The sequence below is a fragment of the Saccopteryx bilineata genome, chromosome X, assembly GCF_036850765.1.
Source record: "Saccopteryx bilineata isolate mSacBil1 chromosome X, mSacBil1_pri_phased_curated, whole genome shotgun sequence".
Classification (NCBI taxonomy): domain Eukaryota; kingdom Metazoa; phylum Chordata; class Mammalia; order Chiroptera; family Emballonuridae; genus Saccopteryx; species Saccopteryx bilineata.
Genome location: NC_089502.1, coordinates 37,394,424 through 37,420,290, shown reverse-complemented (window position 1 = coordinate 37,420,290; position 25,867 = coordinate 37,394,424). Strand labels below are relative to the sequence as shown.

General features: G+C 38.1%; 1 protein-coding gene across 3 annotated transcripts in view; it reads right to left on the bottom strand.

The window, feature by feature from the left end:
* Positions 1 to 1,159: 1,159 nt before the first annotated feature.
* AMOT (angiomotin) overlaps positions 1,160 to 25,867 on the bottom strand; it is a 64,936-nt gene continuing 40,228 nt past the window's right edge. For all 3 annotated transcript variants that reach the window (XM_066249257.1, XM_066249259.1, XM_066249258.1), the window contains 6 exons: positions 16,671 to 16,820; positions 15,745 to 15,935; positions 8,388 to 8,510; positions 7,188 to 7,417; positions 5,242 to 5,871; positions 1,160 to 4,875 (listed from right to left, as the gene is read on the bottom strand). In XM_066249257.1, coding sequence (XP_066105354.1) covers positions 4,778 to 4,875; positions 5,242 to 5,871; positions 7,188 to 7,417; positions 8,388 to 8,510; positions 15,745 to 15,935; positions 16,671 to 16,820 — 1,422 coding nt within the window. In that variant the 3' untranslated portion in view covers positions 1,160 to 4,777. The remainder of the gene's footprint in view (positions 4,876 to 5,241; positions 5,872 to 7,187; positions 7,418 to 8,387; positions 8,511 to 15,744; positions 15,936 to 16,670; positions 16,821 to 25,867) is intronic.

The window sequence follows — 25,867 nt, the reverse complement described above, 5'->3', positions numbered from 1 at the left end:
AAAATAAAATTATATAAAAAAAAAAAGAGAAAAGTGTCACTCAGTGGTCTTCAAATACCAGGGTGTTGCCAATAAATGTAGAAAGTGTTCTAAGACCAAATAATATATACTCTTTTTCCCTCTAATAAAATATTTCCTGCTGGATATGATGGAGGTGGAGAAGGTGAGAAGCATGTGTTTATTTCTGCAACTGTGTAACTCATACACTGTGTAAATTATTTAACACTGTAGGGAAGGCTTAAAGGAAGGGAGATGAGGTACCACACATAATCAAATCAGTTATAATACTGGATAATATCTAGAAAAGCTCCAATTGTGTGATCTTTTGAAGGAATACTTGCTTATTCCCACAAATAATTGGTTCATTAAGAACCGGGCACAATATAAAATAGTTCTGAAAGGAATGCTTCATGAAACTTTTTTAGGTGTGATTAACTTAATACCATCTTCTGTCATGAAAAAAAGAAACGGGCTTTCACATGTATAGTTTTCAAAGTGCTTATTATAAATATGAAGAGGAATGAAGCCAAACTTAATTTAAAAAATAAAATTTAGAATAAATTCCATGTGCCCTTCTCATTTATTTCACAATACGCATGAAACCTAATTCATTGTGAAAGTGTAATCTCCAAGCCTGTGGAGATCTTATCATCCCAGACAAGTTGGGACTCATTGGTAAACAGGAGGCATAAGGAGGGCAGTGTAAAGGTAGCTTAATATTTTCAGTGAAAAGAGACAATTTGTTTGTGGTATTGATTTGCTTTTAATAACAAGCTCCCTCAATCAAAAATGATGAATTGGCATAAGAACAAAGATACAAAAGGGGACATCAATGGGCCTTTCAAAATGCTAACCAAATGATGAAATCTCTTCTTTGGGTGGCCATCATTTTATCCCTTGGAACCAAGAGATTAAAAGATGCAAAATTTTTAATATATGCTGCCTGAATATATAAAGAAACCTATTAGAGCATGCGGCCAGTGGTGTTGTCTAATGCTTTATAATCACATTCCATACTTTAAGCAAATGCAAAATTCTACGGCAAGTTGCCTGTGAGAGGAAATTTCACTGCATACTAATTTGAAAGTAATTACCAGTACAAGCTCAAATAAAACATGGCAGGTAAACACCAAAGCATTTTCCACACAGTACAGCATTTTAAAATAGCTAACTTTATTGTCAGTGAAAAGATAGGCACAAAGTGGACTCAAACCTGCTTAATTTTATTGGAACTAGCTCAGTTGATTACAGAATAGGAACTTAATCATTATGGAGCCACATACATTTCAAACCAAAGGAGATTCTTCTCTAGCCATCTGCCAACCCGAACTATCCATTTTACAAACACATGCCATTAATCACAAGGGAGGCTACAAGGAGGTTTGATGGCTTCATGTAACCCATCGTTGCTATCAGAAAAAAACAAACAAACTTTGACACTGGTTTTACTGATGATGGATGGCACTTGGAAGATATATTCCAAGGATCATGCCGGGCTGAAATTGGTGGCAATTAGCCCATAACTGATGCCTTCCTTTGAAAGCATGTTCAGTAAGAATGCACACATTTAAAGTAACACATTCCATATGTGAATAAGCAATTGAGATAACAGGAGACTGTATGGCTAACAGATATGAGAACATAATTTATGAAAGTTAGTGCATATGTATACACTTTAAGTTGGCATATTATTAGTGTTTAGGGTCTTTATAAAAAGTAGTTTGCAAAATAAGTGTTTGTTTTCTAATTGTTATACACACTTAACTGTGAAACGAGAAAAGAGAATGTGGTGGGTCTCTCAGTATGTTCCCTATGGCAGATGATGGCTGGTATTTCAGGTTCCTGCTATCCTCTCATCCTGATGCTCAAAAGCAGCACTGAAAACAAATCCTTCATTACAACAACAATCAAGATACATTATTTTATAAGAAAGCTCAAGCTAGTTTTATTTACTAAAGAATTGTTAATAAGAATTTTATATCAAGTGAAATTTGTTTTAATAAAGTTTTTCTGTACATGGGACATAGAAGTACAACTGACTTAGAAGGTCCCCAGAGACTACCATGCAGTACTCATTAAGACAACAAGGTCACCCTCCTGTTCTGAGGTGCCAGTAAAATGCATAGATAGGTAGGAGTCCAGAAAGATCCTGTAAATGTTACATCAACACAATTGTGAAAAGGTGGCTAACTTGAGATTTCTCTCATAAACCTGAATTTTTAAAATGACACCTATGAAGAGTTCTTTTGAAAGGCTTAATCTATATTCTTCGTAAACATAATACACTGATATGGACTTCTTCCATCTCTTAGATTAGACGTGCACTGTATTTTAGCAAATTACCTAGGATTAATAACTGAGAAAAAAAGCAACCCCTCTGGTGTTAGGGTGCAAGATATTGTGGAAAGTTCAAAATAATACTTAGCTAAGAACTTTTTCCTTTCCTCAAAACACATGAGCCTAAAGAGATGGCTGCCACACAGTGTGGAATGTATCACATTTGTCACCTTACAAAATGTAATTAAAACCATGGCTCCCAGAACTAGCAAAAACTCAGAAAATATATTATAACCATGAAAGGTGTAATTTAAAGGTTTATTTTTGTGTTTATTTACTGAGATAGAGAGTAGCAGTTGTAAAAGTTGTTACTTGAAACTTTTACTACTTAAGTTTTTTCCCTCTATGACTACAGGGAAGTATTAATACATACTTTTAATTTCTATTTGGGATTCACTTAACTGAGGACTGATGTGTAGGATAACCACTTCATTATTGAAAATATCAAGACTGGCTGAAAAATTGCATCACTTTCCCTCTTATCTCTTCCCTCCTCTCACTAAAATAATCCCTCTGGAAGGTAATTAGCAGTGACACAAAGACACTGTTAAATATACCATTCCTGTACTTACAGAGGAACCCTGCAAGATGATCCAAGACAGCCATAGTCATAACAAGAGAATAAGTGAGGTTGATTTGTTTGGGCAGATGTTTCATGAGACTCTATATTGAAATCAGAATCAGGAAAGAGAAAGCCTTGCAAAAGGCACTGCAAGAGAGGCAAGATAGGAACTCAGAACCCTGGACAAACTACTCAAGCCAGGGACATTTTACAAAATACATATGCCCTGGACTGTGAAGATACCTTTTATTAAAATGCATCTTTTTGTATATAAGGGTTTCCAGAAACAAGCATGGCATTTGGCAGAGTGTAAAGCTGTGTTGTGTGATCTTGAAAAAGTCACTTAAACATTCCAGGTCTCAGATTCCTCATCACCAAAATGACAGGGCAGGGTTATTGTATTGCTCAAGTTCCTTCCAGCCACTATGCCTCACAATGCAATATATCAGGGCTACTTTTCTATTAGTCTGGTTCCTAACTAATACATCCCCAAACGTGTACCCCCCACCCTTACATAACACCCCACTCCCCTCACCTTCCTCATACTCCTGAAAACTGATATTAGTGACATTGTGGATTTATCATCTTAATGAAAGGTTGATAAATGACACAGAGCAGGGACCTATGGCAATAGGCAGCCCTTCTGTGTCCCTGGAGGCAGCCCCTTAGTGAAAGCCTGGAGCCATGGCCTCCTTGGTCCCTGCTTGCATGTACACTTCCTGCTGCTCTCCAAAAGTATTCTAAGATGGAATCACTGGCCATGAGAAGAGGTAGCTGAGGACACTGCTGCAGCCTACCTCTTCCCCAACTACAGCACAGTACTTTGGGCTTCAGATGCTACTTCCTTGGAGGTGGTAGTCAAATATGCCTAAGAATTTGGGAAAACAAAGTGAGTTATTTCAAAGTAGTCACCAGAAATTCAAAACATTTAACCCGTCACCAAAAATTCTTCCTCATTTTCCAAATGATTGGCGGTTTGAGACTGGTGACACAGCCAGTGAATTTATGCTGAAGAAATGGACATGAAGCAGATTGGTCTCAGGAAAGGCAAGCAAGCTGTTCATGACTAGACACAGACCACAAAGGTCTATAGACAGCAAGCACCTCATGCAACTCTCCATCAAGGCCTCTGGAAGGATCAGCTAATTTACTCTCTTAGCAGCTGAAAGCAATATATTAATTACCCAAATGCATAAATTACTTCAGAGTATATAAAAGAATGTATGAACCTCCAAGAGGGAACCAAAAGAATCTACTTCCAAAGCACCACTGAAATGAAGATAAAAATAATCCCCTGGCTTGGGGTAGCTTAGGAATTGGAAGGGAAAATTAGCTCCAGCCCCCTTCCACACCCCAATACTCCCTACCTTTCCTCCAGTTTCCATGGCTATTACTATTCCTTTCCATAAGCCCGAAGCAAGAGCTCTCTCGGGATGCCACCTAGATAGTAACTGGACAAAACAGCACACACGCAAATTCTTTCTGGCTTCCCACTTCGGAATTACGTGTTACACACTGTCTTCTAAACATACTGTGTTCTTCAGTAAAAAATGATCTGGAATATGGAAATGCTAAACAAATTAAAGCACATTAAAAACATTGGTGAATATCCAGCTATTAACAGATCCAGTATTTCTAAAACTCCAAACAATAACCTTTAGAGCACATTTCGATTAATTTGTCTTTAAAGGTACTCTAAGTGTACCAAAATAGACTAAAGTTCACATAGTATTATGTAGGTACTATAATGCTTCAATAAAAAGTCCCTTTATAAAACATTCCCCCCAACCCTCGTCCTCACCCTCAAATAAGAAAGACAAAAGGGAAAAGTGATTAAAAGAATTCTTGCTGATAAATTGCAGCTCTTGATTAGGCCATTTAGATGAGATATTCCACCATTTCTGCATCAGGCTCTTGTCCCAGGATCTGAACAGCAGCTTTTCTTTCCAGAGTACTGGAGTGGAAAACAGGACCATCTAAATAGAAATAAGGGATTAGAAAACATGTAAGGACAGTGTAAAAACACAAATTTCTATAAACAGACAGCTTTGAAAGCCCCTTCGATGTCAATGACCAAGTGAGACTTGCTTGCCACCCAACCTTGTTCACCTGAGCATTTATTTACATCTACTGAGAGAAAGGCCTTGACTTATCCCTTTCCCCATCCTGGTGTCAGATAAGTAATTTAAAGACTCTCTGCCCTTATCTGTTCTTCTTAACACCCTTTAGAGTATTAAAAACTTCCCTCCAAATGTTCAACTGTGCCCAAACAGTAGGTACCGAAAACTAAATCTATAACTGAGGGCAGACTCAAAAGGCTACCTGGTATGGAGTATTATTACCTGTCTTATCTGGATTACAGGTCAAATTTGGTATAGACAAACGCCGTGGCCCAGAAGTGGCAGCTGGAGTTGCAGGAGCCTCGGCCTGAGCCAAAGCTGGAGTTGGAACTGGAATTGGAGTAGAAGCTGCAGCTGGAGATGAAGTTGGTGTCTGACTCTGAGCCGGAGCAGAAGCCTGAGCCACCGCTGGAGGTGGAACTGAAGTTGGAGCTGGAGCTGGACCCGGAGCAGGAGCCGGTAGAGCAACCTGAACAGCAGCAGCAGCAGGACCAACAGTAGCAGCAACAACAGAGGCAGCAGCTGGAATCTGAACAGCAGCAGCTGGAGAAGCAGCAACAGCAAGAGCAGCAGCAACAGCAGTTGCTGGAGATGGGACGGTAGCGGCCGCAGCCACCATGGTGCTGGTGTTGGTGGCAGCATTGGCAGTAATGGCGGTGGCAGCAGCTGTAGTAGGAATAGAGACTGGATTAACAGCTGCAGTTTTGTTTGGTTCAGCTCCTCGTTCTGTCTGGGTGCTGCAGTCTCGGCTGCCTGTCTTAGAGTGAGCTGAGAGCAGGGGAGTCGAGGGTGGAACAGGTGAAGGTGTAGAAGGAGCAGACTCTGCACGGTAGTCTCCACCCAAGAGAATACCTACAAAGGAAAGAGGAAAAGAAGTTACAAAACTATACTTTATTCAAATACAGACATCTCATTAACCTCTTCTTTCTTGTAGGAGGTTCAGGAGACATATGAAAGGGTCTAAATTCTTTACTTTGTCCTCATGCAAACCCATAAATCAGTTTGTCAGGCACCTTTTACCACAGCTAAAAGTTACTTTCAGTCTTGGTAGATCCCTTCTGGTTTTCATTCTCTAAGCCCCAGCACATGGCATTAAACATTTAAGTGTTCTGGATATGTGTTTTTATTTTTCCAATAGTGATTGATTTCCAATGAGCTGTCAGAATGTTTCTACTTTTTTCCACTTATAACCAACACCATCCATTACTGGACAGCTGGGAAGGATTGGTAGAAGTCTGTGGTCACAGTTGAGTGTGATAATAATTGTGTGATCTAAGGTTCTACTCATGACTATGGTCCACAAAGTGCCAAGTCTAACAGTTGTTAGACTGTCTAAAGGACACTGCAAGTGTCAAAGAACCAAGAAAGGTATTAGAAGCAACAAAAATGAGCTAAAATTAAAATATACACAGCTTGCTTCCTCAAGCTCTAACAATGTGCCTCTTGATATTCCAAATACTTCTGGGGTTTTGATTAGAGGGGAAGGAATGGACAGGGAAAAAATGAAAAAGTACATTCTATTCCCATCTCAGAACATTCTGGTAACAAAATCCTGCCACCCAGCTCCATTTAGCTTAACTAGAACTCTAAGTACTCAAATTTTATGGGAGAAAAGAACACAGAAAAAGCTGTAATTTTGAAAATTTTAATGGCATGAAAGCTGCATGAGCTTTGAATACAGATAAAATGCCCTACATGGTAAAGGGCAAATCTGTGAATTTTTAAGAGGAAACAAATTATTTTCCTTCCTATCCAAAGAGAACTCAGGATTCTTATCTTCTAAGGCCATGGCTTCAACCAATATTCTATCAGTGAGACTTCACAGTATGGAGGAGTTCCTGAGGTGCAGCTAGTCTCTCAGGAGGACAAAAAAGCAACCTGTTAATATCTTCCTCTCTAAAATCCTGACCATCGCTTTGTCCCCTTGTGTGTGGGCATATTTCTAAGTTAGGGCTCTCTTCAAACATGTCACTTTAGCCCTGGCCAGATAGCTGAGTGGTTAGAGCTTCATCCCAAAGTGGCAGAGATTGCTGGTTTGATTCCCAGTCAGGGCACATACTAGAACAGATCAACATTCTTGTCTCTCTCCCCCTCCTTCCTCTCTCTCTAAAATTAATAAAATTTTAATAAAGAATTTCACTTTAATCTTTCTTAATTATTGTTATTACCTAGGCTCCCCTTCCAGTTCTTGTCATCCCGCTTCTCTTCCATGATGGGGGTGCCAGTCATGGAAGAGTGGGAGAGCAAGCCAGATCCAGCATTGGAAATGGACATCAGAGACTTTGCTGGCCGCATAGATGACAGCTGTTCCGTCTTACTGGGCTCTTTCCGGGAACGCTGCTGGAGTACTTTGATCATGGCATCCTTCTCAATAATCTGGGCATGCAGGGTCTTAATCCTAGGAGTCAAAGACAAAGAACATATATAGACCTTGTTCATCTTCTGTTCTCACTGCCTATATTGACTTAAGCTTCCATTGCCTCTCTGACTAAAGGGGGTCTACTTATTTTTTAATGCTAAAACAAGGAACAGTATATTACATTTTTAAATTTTTATTTATTTTGTATTGATTTGAAAGAAACAAAGAGAGAGTAAGAAAGAGAAGGAGAAAAGTCAATTTTCACTTATTTATGCATTCATTGGTTGATTCCTGTATGTGCCTTGATTGGGGATTGAATCCACAACCTTGGTGTATTGGGGCTACACTTGAATCAACTGAGCTACCCAACCAGAGCTGCTACATTTTTAAAGATGCTTTTATGCACACTCAAATGAATACAGCAGAATATGCAGGAGTTGTTTAAATTTTAGAAAGCCAAAGTAAAATATTGCTAAAAAGAAGGCTATATATGAGAGGAAACGAATATAGTGGGTGCTGTAGTGAAGAATCTGACTCAACAGAAATGAAGTCAATGAGAAGATGAGACCTTCTATAAATGGGCCACAACTTTCAGGTAATAACTAAAGTAAATGATCATGAGTTTATAAGGTACATCAGGTATATAGCATGAGTGGATGTTCTTTTGCTGAGCACTCTGCTGTATAAGAGGGTTAAGGTGCAGTGCTTGAAAAAATATCCCAGAGTGCAAATACCAACAGTTCAGTTCTAGCAGAGGTCAGCTGGAAAGCAATTGCCAAGGCCAATTGAGAAAGCAACCCTACTTGGAATTCCAAAGTGTGTAGGAATGATCAAGGTAAAGGTCATTACATCTCAAATCCTAAGTTAAAGGCTGGCAGGGGTGTAGGATGGGGGAGGCTACATTATCAGGCTTCCCAGTTGTGAATGAAGATGCTTGCCCTTCCCTGTTGATCTATCTGGTCTCCACACCAACTTCTCAGATCCACCAGGGTCCAGGTCAACATTTTACCTGCCCTCCATATCAAGGCAACGCTTGTTGGCCATCAAGATTTCTTCCTCTTCTTTCTGGATGCGAGCTTCTAGAGCTGTGTCATAGCTGGTGTTAGGAGAATGGCTGATGACTGTTGTGTCTCTGTGGAAGAAAATGACGGTAACGATAATGGGGGGGCAGAAAAATAAAATGAATAGCATTAACTACACCAGAGTGCTTAGAAACAAACTTCTGTTAACAGGTAGGACATGTGTGCTGAGTGAGAAGCAGGGCGTTTTAGTCACTGACACATGACTCCTATCTAATCTGTATCTGAAACATTCTGGTTCCGAACCATTGAGTCTCCCCCAGCTAAGTGACTATTCTCTTGCCAGACTTCCAACTGCATAAAGGACCATCATGTTCCATCTGAAAGTGTCTCAGGCCATTGACTCAAAGACTAATTAATGAGAAAAGAATGTGTGTGTGTGTGTGTGTGTGTGTGTGAGAGAGAGAGAGAGAGAGAGAGAGAGAGAGAGAGAAGAAAAAGAAGACAGAGAGAGAAGAAAGAAAAGGAGGGAAAGAAGAGGCTTTAGCTCATAGGCGAGGCTGATATCTACATAGCACAAGTCAAAAATATATGGGAATGTTTTATTCTGTTGATAAGTGAGGTCACACATCTTCCTTTAGTTCATTTACAACTAGCAGTAGAGAAAAGAGAAAAGGGAATAAAGAAACCTGGATCTTATTTGAGTAACTTGGAGGGAAAGAAAAAGATTAGGAAGAATATTGATGTAATTATATTGCTCTTAAAGGAAATCAGACAATGGGCTGGGAAAACAATGAACTGGCACTGCTTAATTTTATTTCCTATGAAAATGTGGATCTGTGGGAGAACTCCAGGCGTATTTTCTGCTGGCAGCTAGTTGTGTTCTCTTAGCTTAGAGATTGTGACCAGTGCAGATGGGAGTAAAGGGGCAGTGGAATAAAGGGGTAGAAAGTTGGTATTAAAGTTGGGAAATTTTGGTGTGTTTCTTCAAAAGACTATTCACCAAAACACTTGTGCCTTATATGTAAGGCTGAAAAAAAATGTATTAGAATAGGGAAATAACTGGAGAGCAAGAAGGGGAAGGAAGGACTACAGTGGTTCTCATCATTTGCTAAATTAAAAATATTTTAGCATCTCAGAATTCTACACTTGCTCTAGTGCAGTTCACTTGCTCCAAGTCATACTGAAAATGGCCCATGTTCTGAAGTACCCAAGAACAAGTGGTGCTGCATAGGTCTCACTATAGACCACACCAGGGTCAAGTCCCAGCCTTCCCAAGTATACTACCACAAACAAACTCTATGAGCTCAGGAAGTCAGTTAACTGCTCTAAGTCTTAGTCTCCTCATATGCAAAATGGAGATAACAATTGTACCTATATCACCTATATCTCATGGGAACTTTAGAGGATAAAACTGAAGTATGAATGTAAAACATATAGTGCCAGACACAGTAAAAACACTCGACAAAGTTATCTATTATTAGGAGAGAAAAGTATAGGTAGAAGAAGAATAACATTCAAGAGAGTATGACTTGAAAGAATTCTAGCTCTTGGTGTAATCCTGGAGGCAATTCCTGCAGTACAGAATTCCAATGTGATGTCTGAGGATTCAGAGCCAGATCTCTCTGGAAAGTGCTTGGTATCTATGGACACTGGGAATTTGAATATATGGTTTGTCACTGGGGGAACCAGTGCTGGCTTATTGCCACAATCACTGCACAAAAGACCATTTGGGGGACTCAGAGCCTTGCAAGCTAATTGATATGGACACTGTGATCTCTGCAGGAATAGAGCCTGAAAATGTGGGGCACTTAGTGAATTCTTACAGAGCTGCCAGAATGGCCTTCAACATCAATCTTCTTTCTAGAAGATGGTCTACTTACTAAACCAATGGCTTAGGCAAAAGCAAGCAAGAACAGTGTTTGGAGTAACTTAACCTACTAACTTCCAATACTGTGAGATGATCCTTAAGCACAACAGTAGAGAGATGCTTCGTTTGAAAACAAAACCTGCAAATCCCAAACCCTATATCCCTGAATTTGCCATCTCCCATCTCCAATTCTTAAGTAAAGAGTTTCTGGCAGCAATCTCTCCAGTCATCTTCTCTCTCTTTCCTTTCTCCAACAAAGTTATCCCTATTACATTACTTACATTGCTTTCTAGAATGTCATCCATGACCTCCTAATTAAAACATGAAGCGGCCTTCTAAACTTCAAGCCCATCTTTTCACATAGGTAACATAATTTTGTTTATGTGATATGTTAACTCAACTATGAGTACAGAGCTGTGTTTGAAGTTTCTAGGAGGCTGGAGAGTAGCTAGATATGGGTAAGACTAGTCCCTGACTGCAGGAAACTTTTCAGAGGCGGCAAAAAGTTAATAATTAACAATTACAGAAATGAGTTTGGACTTTACTCCAATAGGCACTGAAAATACTTATATTTTTGAAGAGAATGCAATGATCCCAGCTGTGTGTTAGGATGATAGCATTATCTCTTGCTGAAATGTGACAGAAGGATTAGAGGAGCAATAACACTAGACCCAGGCAGACAAGTCAGAAAGGTTATATTGTAATAATCTCAGCAAGAGATAATGAAAACAAGAACTAGTGAAATGGCAAGGAAAATGGAAACAAACTATATAAGGCAGAACTACTAGAACTTGGAGACTATTTAAATTTGTGGTAGGGTGAGGGAAGAATGAATGAGAACCTTGTTGCTTCTAATTAAAATGATTAGAAGAAATGGAATACTACTCATTTTCTGAGATAGGAAACCACGGATAACTTTTTTTTTCCAAAAAATACTATAATGGGTTTCGATTTTTGTTACAGTGGAATTGAAATGTCTTATAAATAGCCATATAACAATATCTAGCAAGTTGTTGAAAGTTATAACTATAATCTTAGAGATGCCAGATTTACTATTTGCAGCTAGAGTAGAGAACAAGATAAACAAGACAGAATGTAGAATGAGAAGAAAGCTAAGGATGGAAACTGAGAAAGGCCTGCAATGAAGGAGAAGGTAGACACATGTAATGTGTGTGACCAGCTTCTATCTCCTGCTTTCTTTTTCTCCCTTCTTTCCCAGATTTATACTTTGCCCAAAATAAAAATTAAACTTTGACACTAAGAAAGGTAACAACCTGATTTAGTAAATATAAACTCATAAATTACACAGTTGGTCTTTTTAAAACCCTTTGCTGCTCTTTAGAAATAATTTCACCATTTGTGAGCTGAAAGTAAAAATTTGCACTGCCCACTCAGCTCTGCTAGGACTGAGTTTCTAATTATTAATAATTCTCCTGATCTATATTAAGCATCTAGAGAGGAATCTCTGGGGACACAATGGGACACAATAATATGGAGTTGTAATACAGGCCCTATTAATATAATTATTTATAATATTTTAAGTGACTAATAAGAATCAAATACTAACTCTTGAACTGGTTATAATCCCTATTTCATCATCTTTGAAATCACCCTATCTGGCATGCAGCAGAATATAGTGGTTAAGGTGTCAAAAATATAGATTTTAATCCTGGTTCTTCTGCTTCTTAGTAGCTATATGTGATCTTGGGCAAACTATTTAAACTGTGCCTCAGTTTCCTTATCTGAAGAATGGATAATAGTACTTATCTGAAAGAATTAATGTGAGGATGAGCAATAATTGTAAAGTGCTTAGAAGAGTACCATATATAGTAAGTACTCCATGTGATTTCTTGCACTGACATCTTTCCCTTTGACAAGAGATGCCTCATAGAATCAAAGTGCTGGAAAGGATATAAATAGATCACCTAAAATGTTTTCTCATATCAGGAAATATAGTTATCTACTCTTATGTTAAAAACCTATATTTTATTATTTACAAAGGCCAAACACTGGAATCAATCCAAATATCCATCATCAAGTGAATGGATAACAACTGTGATAAAGCCAGACCATGGGCACTACTCAGAAATAAAAAGGAATAAACCATTGATTCATGCATCAACTTTGAGCAATCTTAAAATAATCATGCTGAGTTAAAGAAGTTAAGCAAAAAGAATAAATACCATATGATTTTTTTATATGACATTCAAAAAGACAAAATTATGACAAAAAGCAGATTAGTTGCCTGGCAGCTGACCTGAGAGAAAGGTATCAAGTTGAACAGAAAGACACTTTAGAATGTGACCACTGCCTTGATTGTGACGGTGGCTACATAATTGTACACAATAACTAACATTCATCAAACCATTTTAATATGTAAATGATTGAAAAATTAATATGTAAATAAGTTAAACAATAATTGAAAAAAATTCGGCAACTACTATTAATACCATCCAAACAACATGTTAGGACAGTGGTCAGCAAACTCATTAGTCAACAGAGCCAAATATCAACAGTAGAACGATTGAAATTTCTTTTGAGAGCCAAATTTTTTAAACTTAAACTATATAGGTAGGTACATTCCTTATTGAGGTAGTGCCCGCACGTGGTATTTTGTGGAAGAGCCACACTCAAGGGGCCAAAGAGCCACATGTGCCTTGTGAGCCGCAGTTTGCCGACCAGGGTGTTAGGACATTATCCAACCTGTGAGCTATAATGATGGAAATATATAAGTTTTGAATACTAGCATAATACACAGAAACCAAGGAGGGCATTAAAATGGGGCAATTGACTTAAGAAATTCAAATATAGAGTTAGAAATCATCTCCTTCTTTTCTTTCATTCTTCCTTTCTTCCATTTTTCCTTTTTTCTTCTTTCTTTCCTTCTTTCCTTACTCAAATATATGTTGAACACTTTCCATCTGCACCCAATATACTGTGCACTTAAAAATTGTTTTGCAAGGAAATAGAATACTATATCAAGCTTTTACCACAAAGGGAAACAAAGAGCAGACCTTGGTTAATACCTATATTTAGGGCTTAGAGGAAGAGAGTTAAATTTCTGGACAGAAAAAAATGTTGGAGAAGAATGCAGAAGAGCCCACAGGTTCTGAAACAAAGTTTTCTGAATGTTATCTTCCAAATTTGAAATCTTGTAAAGAAAAAGAAAAAAAAAAGGAAGAGGAGGAAACTACTTTCTATAGCAGAGCGTTAGGAGGCACTATCTTTATAAACAGTGTAATTCTAGAAATGAAATGGTCTAAAGGAATCACCTAGCCCAAATTTCTCTTTTTACAAGAATTTGAATACAATCCCTCAATCGCTAGTCTTTCCCATGGGTTGGATTAATAGGCATGAAAAAATACAGTCCAGATTTGCAACATTTGCTTGAGGAACTATCATAAGGTGTTCCTACTAGGAAAGAACACTTGAAATGATAAGCATGTGATTTTTTTTTCTCTTTTCTTGGAGGGAGGTAGAAGGGAGAAAGAGGAAGGTAAAAGGAGAATAAATGGTGATGGATGGGGACTTAACACAGATTCCAATAAGTTTAGAAGTAACTTTCATTTGCAAATCCTTGACCCTCTGCCCTCAGTCATTCAGTCCCTGCATAGCCAAATGAAAGAAAACGCCCTGAAACAGATGTACTATAGAATTGTATACTTGAAACCTATATAATTTTATTAAACAACCTTATCCCAATAAATTCTATAAAAAGGAAAAAATAATAATAGAAATGATTAGCATGTCTATTTTACTGAAAACTTTCTACCTGGTGATTTAAAGGAATTCAATTTAAATTAAATTTACCTTGTGGAACCAACAGATTCTGGAAAGAAACCCATTTGAATGGGGTTTCACTCAATACTCAAAATTTTCCAGGAAGGAAGGAAGGGTAGTCATTTCTTCATATCAGACCTCAGTAACAACTTTCTCACTTTCCTGCATCTTGACCTGAAGTCTTATTCTGAAGTTAGTTTCAGCAGTGAACTTCCCAATACCAAGAACCCTGGCTTTCCAACATTTTTTTTTTACACTGCATAACGTCATGAGCCATATCTTTCTGTTTGTGCTCAAAGACAACAAAATTACGTTGCATCTCCTTTACAGTATTAAGATTTCCTGAATAAATTCTGAACATGTGTTTTTTTGGGAACAATGAGCTGAATTTAGAATTAATTCTGCTTCTAATCTACCCACAAACTTCTCGACAATCTTCTAGCACAGTTGGGGTTTCTGTGCACTCTGTCATGACACTGGTGTGTAAAGAGCACACTGTTCTCAGAAAACAAAAAAATAGTAAGTTAAGCCCATGAGGAACTCAAAATCAAGACACTGGCAATTTTATTCTATTTAAGATTTATAGGGGATATCTGTAGACAGGCAGAGCATGTCAGAGAAATGTAAGATGTCTTCCTGGAAAATTGGGAATAGGTTTACAAACCACCAGTCCACTTCTCAAGCACCGACCTCCCTCTGATCTGGCATGAGAAAGACTCAGAACTAAATGTATTAAATGCCCCTTCCACACACATCCAGCTCAAAGTCTAGCAAGTACTTCCAGACTCTTCCAGCTTACCATGTTTAGAATGTTAAAAACAACACTGTGGCTCTTAATAACTTTTTGGACAGATTCTTAGCTGGGTGGAATATGTTACAGCTCACCTTAATTACCCAACTGTAGACCAAGGCTCTGTCTATATCTCTACAACCCATGTCATCTCATGATTTGAATTGAGTTTTTGTCATTTCATTCTTTCCCCAATGATGATTATGAATAGAAGAGAGCCAGAAAAACTGGATAAGAATATTAGTTTTTCCAAAGATCAATAATTAGCATTTATAATGTGGAAAAGGGGAATAATCAAAAAACATTTTTGAAATCCTCCTGCCACTTTCTTTCCCTTATCAAATAGAATGTAACTGCTTACATGTGATGGACTCATGGACACAGATAATATAGCCTTCAAATATAGACCTTCTCAAAGGGCAGGGATGGATTCATGTTAAGCATAGCCTTTGGCATACCTTACATGAGCCAGAGCTATCAAGTGGCAGCAGCCACTCCTGAGTGACATTTAATTTCTGAGTGGCATTTCTTTGGAGAACCTTTCACTTCAGTTAGGGGGGCTAAACAAAGAAATCTACACATGTGGCTGAGAGAAACTGTGGCTCTGATGAAGTAGGTGTGCAAACATTCAGTTGATTCCATGTGTGATTGTTCTGGTTCCTGAGAAAAGCTGAACTATGATTCCAATAAGTTTATAAGTAACTATTATTTTCAAATCCCTGACCCTCTGCCCTCAGTCATTTAGTCTCTGCATAGCCAGATGAAAGAAAACACACTGAAGCAGAAACTAAGGGGGGTGGCAGAACATTACAGAAGAATACACTGGAAATCTATTACTTAGTCACTTTTCTGTTCTTCCCCCACCCCCATGTCCTTCAAGTAATGACTCTACCAGCCAAGTACTTACCTCTGAGCAGCTACAGTTGCAGCAGCATCCAGAGCAAAATGTCTCATCACGTTCTCCTCTAAATACTTCTGTTCCCACTTAGTCATATCAGCTTCCAGGGCCAGGATCCTCTCCTCCTTCTCACGAAGGAGCTCCATCAGTGCAGCGGCACTGTATTCTGAAACGTTAGTGGGTTGAGAGTTGCCCTGCCGCTGTTGGAGGAAATGCCAAGACCTCCTGATTAGTAGGAGAACAAGCATAGTGGCCAAGTCCCATTTGAATTGCCCCTATATTTGGAAAGGATTGCTGCCCAAGCCACTTCAGTATGGATTCTGATTCCAAAGCAAAGGGAATTCCGATTTCCTCCTAACACCACAGGACTGTCTATCTAGGGCTTGAATATGAGACTCCCTTAATCAGAAAAGGAGCCTGACACATCAAATTATCATGCTGCTCAGAAAGTAGATCGATGTTTTATAAACCACCATCCCTACCTGCATGGTACATGATAAAAATGAGAATTACAAATATAGGATTTATTCTTTACCTTGCCCCTAACTTGTTATTTGACTTTCAGTGAGTCATGCAACATTTTCTGGGGCTTGGTTTTCTTTCATCTAAAAATGAGGAATGTGATGGCCAGATGAGTCTAAAAACCATTTCTAATTCTAAAATGATCAAGAGTTTATTTGTATCTTCATTTATTGTTGGCTCTACAGTTTCTAGGGTTCATGTGAAAAATAAAAAGATAATAGACATTAGGGGTTTTGCTGGGATAGGAAGCTAAGTAAGCAGGCTTTATCTTTACAAGTAGAAGGCACTCTGGAGTAAGATCAAGTGGGGAAAAAATCCTAAAGATGACCATGAGTATGTTTTTTGTCTCCATGTCAAACACCAAGGGAAAAATAAGCAATCAGGAATACTCATTTTCCTTAAGTTCTCCAAACCTGTTGAATTCTGAGGGATTCCAGTTCTCTCTCCAGTCGTGTCCGGAGACGATGCTCCAGCTGCTCACGTTTTTCACATGCTGCCTGAAGCTGTACAAGGGCCTGCTGCATCTTCTCCACCTTATCTACATACACCTGCTTCTTCTTCAGCTGAAAACCCAGGTTGAGACAGTTGCAAGGTAGAAAAAAAGAGAACAAGATAAATCATGCACCCCTCACTGCCAGGCCAGACTTCTGTTTATATTTATTCTCGTCCAGCTCTAAAAAAAAGAGTGAATTGCGAGAAGGTTCTTCGTGATGAGTAACATGCTGCCTTGTAATTATCATACACAGAATGAAACATGGGACAGGAATTAGGAGCTTCTTTTTAATCTCTTCCTCTTTCCTCATCTCTAAATCTAATAGTAAATGGGAAGTTCTTAAGATTCCCATTTACATGTCTTCACCTCTATTCTTCCTTACTCTGAACTGGAATATTCTGGGGGAAGGTATATCTTACTTTGATCACTATAATAGAGAAATGCTAAAAAAAAAAAAAAAAAAAAAAAGTGAGGGCTCATCATGGAGAAAATTTTACTTTGACATAAAAAGGAAGCCCCTCACCCACTATGTAGCTATCTCCTCTCCAAGTGAGAGAATAAGGGTAGTTAACTGATGAAGGTACAAGAAATCCGTAATTGTCTTTTAGAAGCCAACAGTTCTGGTAATTACCTTTTATTAAAAGAACAGAGATTATTTGCAATTGCTGCCTCTCTCATGAGCCTGAGTTGATAATAATGGACTGTAATCTCTCAACTTTTCTTGTGGGACCTTAAAGACCCCTAAAGACTCAAACTAATGAATCAATTCTTTTTTTTTCTAAATTTTTATTTATTCATTTTAGAGAGGGGAGAGAGTTAGAATGAGAGAGAGAGAGAGAGAGAGAGAGAGAAAGGGGGGAGGAGCAGAAACCATCAACTCCTATATATATACCTTGACCAGACAAGCCCAGGGTTTTTGAACCAGTGACACCTCAGTGTTCCAGGTCAACACTTTATCTACTGCGCCACCACAGGTCAGGCTCAATTCTAAGACTAAATAAGTCAAACATGCCTCTTTCTCTCTGAAAGTCTATGAGCCATATCCAAAAGCAAAGGTAGAAGTAGACTAGGACTAGGAATTTAAATTCTTGTACCCTCACAATTTACAAGCCAAATCCTGCATCCCTGGGATTGAAGTAATGTGGAGAAACTCCCTTTAACAAAGGTATACATACCCTCAACAACTAAGAAATAGGGGAAAGTACATCCTTCCCAGTTTGTTAGTAAATGAGCAGATTATGCTTTTCATTACCACTTGTGGAATGCCTTTCTTGCTAATAAAATTAACCCATGGACTCTTTATAAAGCAGAAAGTGTTCCTAATTGTCTTTGTCATTTTCATGGAAGCTGAGGATAGAAATACTTTTACCATTAAACTTAAATCTGAAAACATTACTGATAACTTGGTCAAAAGGAAATTCAAGAATTCAGCTAAACTTAAACAAGTTCCTAAGCCCTTGAGCTACCTATGCAGACAGTTTCAAGATAAGAGGCTACCCACTCTACCAGCATTGCCCATACCCATGTATCTGGGGCCAAACCAGCATAACCTGACTTTCCCATTGCAGAAACCAGGTAATTTCTTAACGGCAGTGAGTACAGTTCACTAATATCTAGAATGTCCACTCAGACACCAATGGCATGGGCTAGCAGAAAAACTCTGGTCTTATAACTGCCCTCTCCCCAAATTGGAATTGTTGGAACTTTCTCCAGGTAGGAAAAAATATATATCCCTATCAGACTTATGGTATGTTTTGCCTAGGTGACTGAGAAAATAAGACCTTTAAATTTTTTTGCTATACTTTCTTGATCTTTTCTTTTCTTCCAAAGTCTGGTTCAATCTAACCTTATAAACTAGATGGGGCTAGTTGAAAAATCTATATGTTTTTATCCATTAGACTTTTTCCTAAGGAAAAAAAAATCAAGCACAAATCATCATTCTCTTTATTTCAATAAACTTAAACCTTCCTTTCATTGGATACATGCTTATTTCTAGGGCAATGAAGACCTTTAGATATCAGATGCCTATGCCTTCCTATTTACTAAACTTTGAATAATTGGAAAGCAGGAAATAACCTCTATCTTTCACCTTTTAGGTTTTATAATGCTCATGAGCTATTTCAAGTTGAATACATCTATTTGTGAATCACACTGAAAACCCTACGGGAACAGTGCAATGTTAATGTAGAGAATGTTAACTATAATTACTGAGGCTTACAGCAGTTATACTTAAAGGCAATTAAAGTTAGATAGCATGCAGTTCTTGCCTTGATGGTAAAGTACGTGATGTAAACTCAGAGAACTGAAAAACAGGCAGTCCAGGGTCAGGTGAATTTCTCCATGTTCTGCCTTTCTTGAGAAAAGACACCTCAATTTGTTACCAAAAGCATCCCCAGCAATTTCTATTGCTGAGCCACCCCTCTGGAAGGCAAAGAAAACAATAAAAGACCAAAGAGTTTTGTGAGTTGGTTGAAGACAGGAATGCAGATCAGACAGCTATACCATCGAATCCAGAGTCCTAGTGTTCTGTGGAGTGCTTTAGAGGCCGATGAGCAGTTGCATCAAACAGCTCTTCTGGTATGTACTTTAAATACTGGGGTTTTACATAAAACTTCATTTCAAAAATAGATTGCTACCTTTTAGAATGAATGCATATATTCTTGTGTGTCGTCTGTCTTTCCTAGACAAGAAGGCCTCCCATCTTACCTCACTTGATCATTTCTTCACACTTGATACTTCAGCACTGTTATATAACTTAAGATTCCTGAGGACCTCATGGTATTTCCCCCATTCTTTGCCGCTGGATATAGCATCTGTCTCTTAGGAATACCCTATGTTTAAGAAGTTAAAACAGTACTGGACTAGGTAAATTATCTCAAATGTTTTCTAATGCTATAGTTTTTTCTTTTTAATTCACAAATATTTTATGAATATAAGCTTTCTCTTTTCATCTTCAACATGAACCAATAAGTAAGAAGGCTAGGCAAAATGGGATCCTAGAATTCCTTACAGGCACATTTTTTTTGAGGTAAAAGCAAAAGTCCTGCCTTAGTTTGTGTGTATGTACATGCATGGAAGAGACAGAACATAAATGTGTATAGTTTCCATAGGATATTAGGTGATTTAGTTTTCTTTGTTTTCAGTGTTCAAGGAAGTAAAAGTTTACTTGAAAAGTTTCTAAAGCCAAGGTAGGGACTCAGGTCTAGAGATGAATACTAATGGGTCCTTAGAAGAAGTTGGGTAAGTCCATCATTTAAACCAAATTCCTTCTAGATATTCAATAAACGGGGGAATTTATTCTATCCATTTGAGTGTTCTTGCCAAGTGCCAATTTTCAAAAACTTGTCACAGACTCCTATCCTTTGCTTTTCCTAATTGTTTTCTCTGACTTTAGTTCTTTAAATTGCTCTGACTTTCTGTCTTAATCATTTAGACCCACATTCCCTTCCAACCCACCTCCCTCACCATCTGCTATACCCTTAAGGTCCAATCTATAGTAGTTTACTCTTTCGTCTTTATATAAATGGTTCTTATCTGGGGGTGATTTTCCCTCTGGGGAACATTTAGCAATGTGTAGAGAAATTTTTCGGTGTTACAGCTGGGGGTAGGATGATATTGGTATCTCGTGGATGGAAGCCAAGGATACTGCTAAGGACCCCGACAGTGCACAGGACAGCTCCTCCACCACTACGATCAAAGAATATCTGGCACCAAGTTGTCAATAATTCTGAGCTTGAGAAATTTTGCTCTACTCCTCATCACTACTGGAGATCTCCTTCATGACTCACTTTCAACAGCTATGTATAATCTTATTTTGAAGGTTATCATGCTTTCTTTCATGACAAACCTCTAGCTGAGTGCAAGATTTCTCACTCTGACATTTAATATGCCCCAGAATGCTTTCATCTTACCCACAAAGGCTATCATTTGGGTAGTTGAGTCATTGTCATTACTTACCTTATTTTTCCAGTCTCAAAATTTTGGAATTGCTATTCTCTCTTTCCTTTGTCCATCATATCCTATCCATCACTGTCTTAACTCTAATTAACATCTCTCACATTCTTTCATTTCCTTATTTTTGTATAGTCTACATAGTTTAAATCCTTATTTCATTACTAAATTGTTGTAACTTACTTTCAGATATCCTCTCCTATCTATACATAAGCACACATGTAAACACACACACACACACAAACATACACAGACACACACAATCAGTCCATCCTACATGCAGTTGCATATAACAGACTTCTCTAAGTAGTACATTGTGAAACTGCCTTATTTAAGAAGAAAAGCAATCTGCCTGACCAGGCGGTGGTGCAGTGGATAGAATGTCAGACTGGGATGCAGAGGACCCAGGTTCGAGACCCCGAGGTCGCCAGCTTGAGCATGGGCTCATGTGGTTTGAGCAAAAGTTCACCATCTTGGACCCAAGGTCGCTGGCTTGAGCAAGGGGTTACTCAGTCTGCTGTAGCCCCCCGGTCAAGGCACATATGAGAAAGCAATCAATAAACAACTAAGGTGTCGAAAAAAAAATGATTGATGCGTCTCATCTCTGTCCATTCCTGTCTGTCCCTATCTCTCTCTCTCTCTCTCTCTCTCTGTCTCCGTAAAAAGAGGAAAAAAAAAGAACAAAAGCAATCTAACACTAGCATATCCATTAAAGTAGTATTGATTAGGTACCTACTATATTTAAGACAGTTTTACTCTTATACCTCTCTCTCTCACTTCTTTAGACAAGAGTTCTTCTCTCTCATGCACATCTCAAACCATTTAATGCTTTTCAATTCTCCCACATTCTACTATCAAACTATCCTCTGTCTGGCCTAGGTATAGCTCTTAAAAATGTCTTCATCAATATTCTAGGCTCTTACTGCCTTAAAATTTGACCAGGCCTACAATGCAGATGATCAATGTTTGTATCAGTCTAATCATTTCTTCATCTTCCCTTAACATATCAATGAACTTCCCAGGAGTTCTTCCTGACCCTGATTGTTTGCTCTTCCCTAATGTCTCTCATACCTAAAGTGCATTCTTTTATCAATAATTTTATAAGGTTTCATTAATTAATTAATTAATTCAACAGATATTTATCAAATGCTTTTCACATGCCAGGCCCTATTTTACATCTGAGAGCAGTAGTGATCCAATGGGAAGCAAAACAAAATCCCTCACCCATATGAGAGCAGTATATCTTAAGACACTTAAGAGCAGGGTCCTTCTTTTTACTTTGTATCTCTCTTAGGTTCTAGTTCTAACTCATTGTTCACTATACTCTTGATATTAAAGAACTATCAAATAGAAAAAATATATAAGCATAGCATAGCTTAGCTGACTACAAACATACAAACAATAAACACAAACATTGCTAAATGTATTTACTTTGCTTGGCAAGTCAAGATAAGGGTTTCAAATAATTCCTATTAAGAGATAAGTTTTAAAAGGGGAAAACTTGAAGAAAGAGTAGCAGGAAATCAACCTATTAAAGAATAGAACAAATACTCTTGAGCTCAATCAATCATACTTTTTCATTGCACTTCTGCAACAATTTGAACCCATTCCCAAGTATTTGGAAGATCTCTTAACCCCCTTCTGACTCAGGAAAATCTGATCCCTGTAACCCTGCAAATGAATACCACGTGACAGCATCTTTTCCTTCCTTCCAACAACTGTGGATGCCTTTCAAATTCATTTTTTAAATGATGGCTACATACAAAATTACTTCTAGGGCCCCTAAAGTTCCCTATTTGTCTCAGCAATTTTCAAGGAAGTCATTCAGTCAATAACTTCCATTTATTCACTGGTGGACAAAGTGTAGGGTGATATATTTTGGAATTAAGAGATATAGGTTTTCAACTAGATCTATCACTAACTGTATACTCTGTGTGCTCTTTGATTTCCTAATATGTCAAAAGAAGATAAAACTTGAAAGATTTGTAGAGTGGAGTACAATAATATATTTGTAAATATTTTGAAACTGTTAAAAATATATTAGGGGAAGAAATAAATAGGCAGAACACAGGCTTTGTAAAGCAGTGAAAATACTATGTATGATACCATATTGATGGATACATGTCAGTGAGCAAAAGTATGTTTGCAGGTGTGAGTATGCAAAATACAGCTTATTCTTGTATTATTATTTATTAATTATTGTATTATTTCTGTACAAGTAACTGTAAACCTACTTTTGCCTACCACTGTGTTTATCCAAACCTATAGAAAGTACAATACCAACAATGAACCGCAATGTAAACTATGGACTTTGGCTGATTAAGATGGTAAGGTTCATCAATTGTAACAAATATACCTCTCTGGTAGGGGATGTTGATAATGTGGGAAGTGATGCATATGTGGGAGCAGTGAGAACATGGAAAACCTCTGTACCTTCTCCTTAATTTTTCAGTGAACATACAACTGCTCTAAAAAAATAAAGTCTAAATAAATCATGAAGAAATATATAGATGGATAGGTAGATGGGATAGACTATTATTAATAGTTAGATGAATAGCAACATTTATAAACATTCCACTGGCTAAAGGGCATTGAGACTAATAATACAGAACTAAGTCTAGTGCCACAGAGGACATCTTTCATTAGGTCTGATATTCATCTTCCCAGTTATTGCCTACGACTCTAAACACTCACTGGATCACAGATGTCACAAATGAAGTCTATTTTCTTTGCTCCTTTCCTTTATACAACTAGGGTTGCTCCATGAGCTTTCAGTGATTTCCATTTGAATTGATTTAGCCATACCCAGGAGTCCCTGGCTCCAAGTAAGAGTTCTCTCTGAAGCAATTTAGTAACACTACCCTGGTATTAGCTAGAGGCTTCTGTCCCTTGCCAAGAGACTGTGGTCCACTGGTGGATATTAAAAGAATTAAAGAGTAGAAACCATTTCTAGAAACTTGCTACCAAGGGAATGCAGTTCATTCTGTTAAGGACACTAAAAATACACAGGGCTTCCAATTTGGGAATTTCAAAAATCAAAATCCTCAGGAAAATGTGAGAAAATCAAGCTCTGAGAGGTAAATACTTCTCTATTTGAAGTAGGGAATTAAATTCTTAACATATTGGGTACACTTATTTAAAAGAAAATATGCTTCTATAAACATAAGTATCATCTTCAGATGAAATGTCCTTCAAATAATTCAAAATTCATCAGTACATTCTGAAAAATTCCCGGTGGATATGTACTTTATTTGAATTCTTATAAACGCCCTAAATGCCTTCATAAATCACACCTGCAGATCTTCCACCCATATTTATAATCCATCATACTCATTGTGTGAGTTTTACCTACACCAATAAAATCTTATTGTTTGAAGACTATTCTGGATTAGCCATATAAATATCTATACCTAGAATATCTTCCTTTAATATTGGGAAACAAGGAGACTACTTATGGTATTGTGTAGACAGGTGTGATGGCAGAAAACTATCCATCTCTAAAACCAAAGAAGATAAATCAAATAAATGGCAAGAGATCTAGAAATAATAAATATTAGCCATAAACAGTTCATGGTAGAAATGGAGTGAAACAATATGAATTTAGTCTGGAGAACTGAGTGGAGTGGCAAAGGGCTCTGGAAAATCCACTGTCACTAAGAGTTATCACTGTGATGTCTAAATCATCACCAGCCATTACAGTTCAGAAAAGGTTAACATTTGGGCCCCTTTTGCCTGAATATCTGTGGCTATCTATCTCTTTCACCTAAGGCTAAAGAACAAGACTCACTGGATCTTCCTGCCAGCCCTCCCACATTCTACTCTGTTCTTTCCTTAACCCCCTTCTGACTCAGGAAAATCTGATCCCTGTAACCCTGCAAATGAATACCACGTGACAGCATCTTTTCCCTCCTTCCAGCAACTGTGGATGCCTTTCAAATTCTGTGCACTTTGCTCAGCAAGCAGTCCACCAGCAGAATCTTCCCTCCTTGTACTTGCCAGGGCCTTTTTCCCACCATCCTTAAAACAATTACCCAAGTGGTGGCTCAGCTCTGGATCATAAGACAGCAAGGCTTCCTTGAGCCTTGTGAGTGAATATGCCAGGCATCTGTCGAAACTCTCCAATGAGGTCAAATTAGTGGGGGCAGGGGAAAGTCTCTCTGAATGGGAGAATACCATGGTTGCTGTAGGACACAAAGTTCTTTTGACTTGAAGTTTAATGAGCCTCCACTTCAATAGGACCTACGTGTCCCGAAAGACAAGGGCAAGGATGGAAAGGCACCATTTGCCTTGGCTGGCTGCCTGCTGCATAGGCTGAAGATTGGTGGAAGGACCTGGATCATAGTGACTCAAACAAAAAAAAAAAAAGAAAGAAAAGTAAAGAAAAAGGAAAGGTCTGTGTTTAGTTAGAGTGCTATCCCCTTCCTGGCAAGATACTTCCCTCTGTGGCAGCAGAGCAGGGTCCATAAGAGAATCTGTGCTGAACCAAAGAGGAAGTCATGATTGCAGAAGAAAGTTTGCTATAAGCCTGAGGTGCCATTTCTGTGTAGAGCTTAGAACACAGTGAATAGATCAGGGGTCGGGAACCTTTTTGGCTGAGAGAGCCATGAACGCCACATGTTTTAAAATGTAATTCTGTGAGAGCCATACAATGACCTATGTACATTATGCATTATCCAATAAAAATTTGGTGTTGTCCCGGAGGACAGCTGTGATTGGCTCCAGCCACCCACAACCATGAATATGAGTGGTAGGAAATGAATAGATTGTAATACATGAGAATGTTTTATATTTTTAATGTTTTTATTTTTTATTAAAGATTTGTCTGCGAACCAGATTCAGCCATCAAAAGAGCCACATCTGGCTCACGAGCCATAGGTTCCCAACCCCTGGAATAGAGTATCATAGCCAAGAGACTTAGTGGGATTAGAAAGATGAAGTGGATTTTAGGAAAAACATCTAAATAATGAATTTGTAGAGAGAAAGACATAAATGCACACAAGGGTCCTCAGACCATTAAAGTAGTCACAAACTTTCCTTGACCATCTTTCTTTTTTAATTAAGATATAAATGACATATAGCATTATATTAGTTTCAGGTATATGATGTAATGACTTGACATATATGTTGAACTGACCCTCTAATATAGCACAAATGGTTACCAGAGTG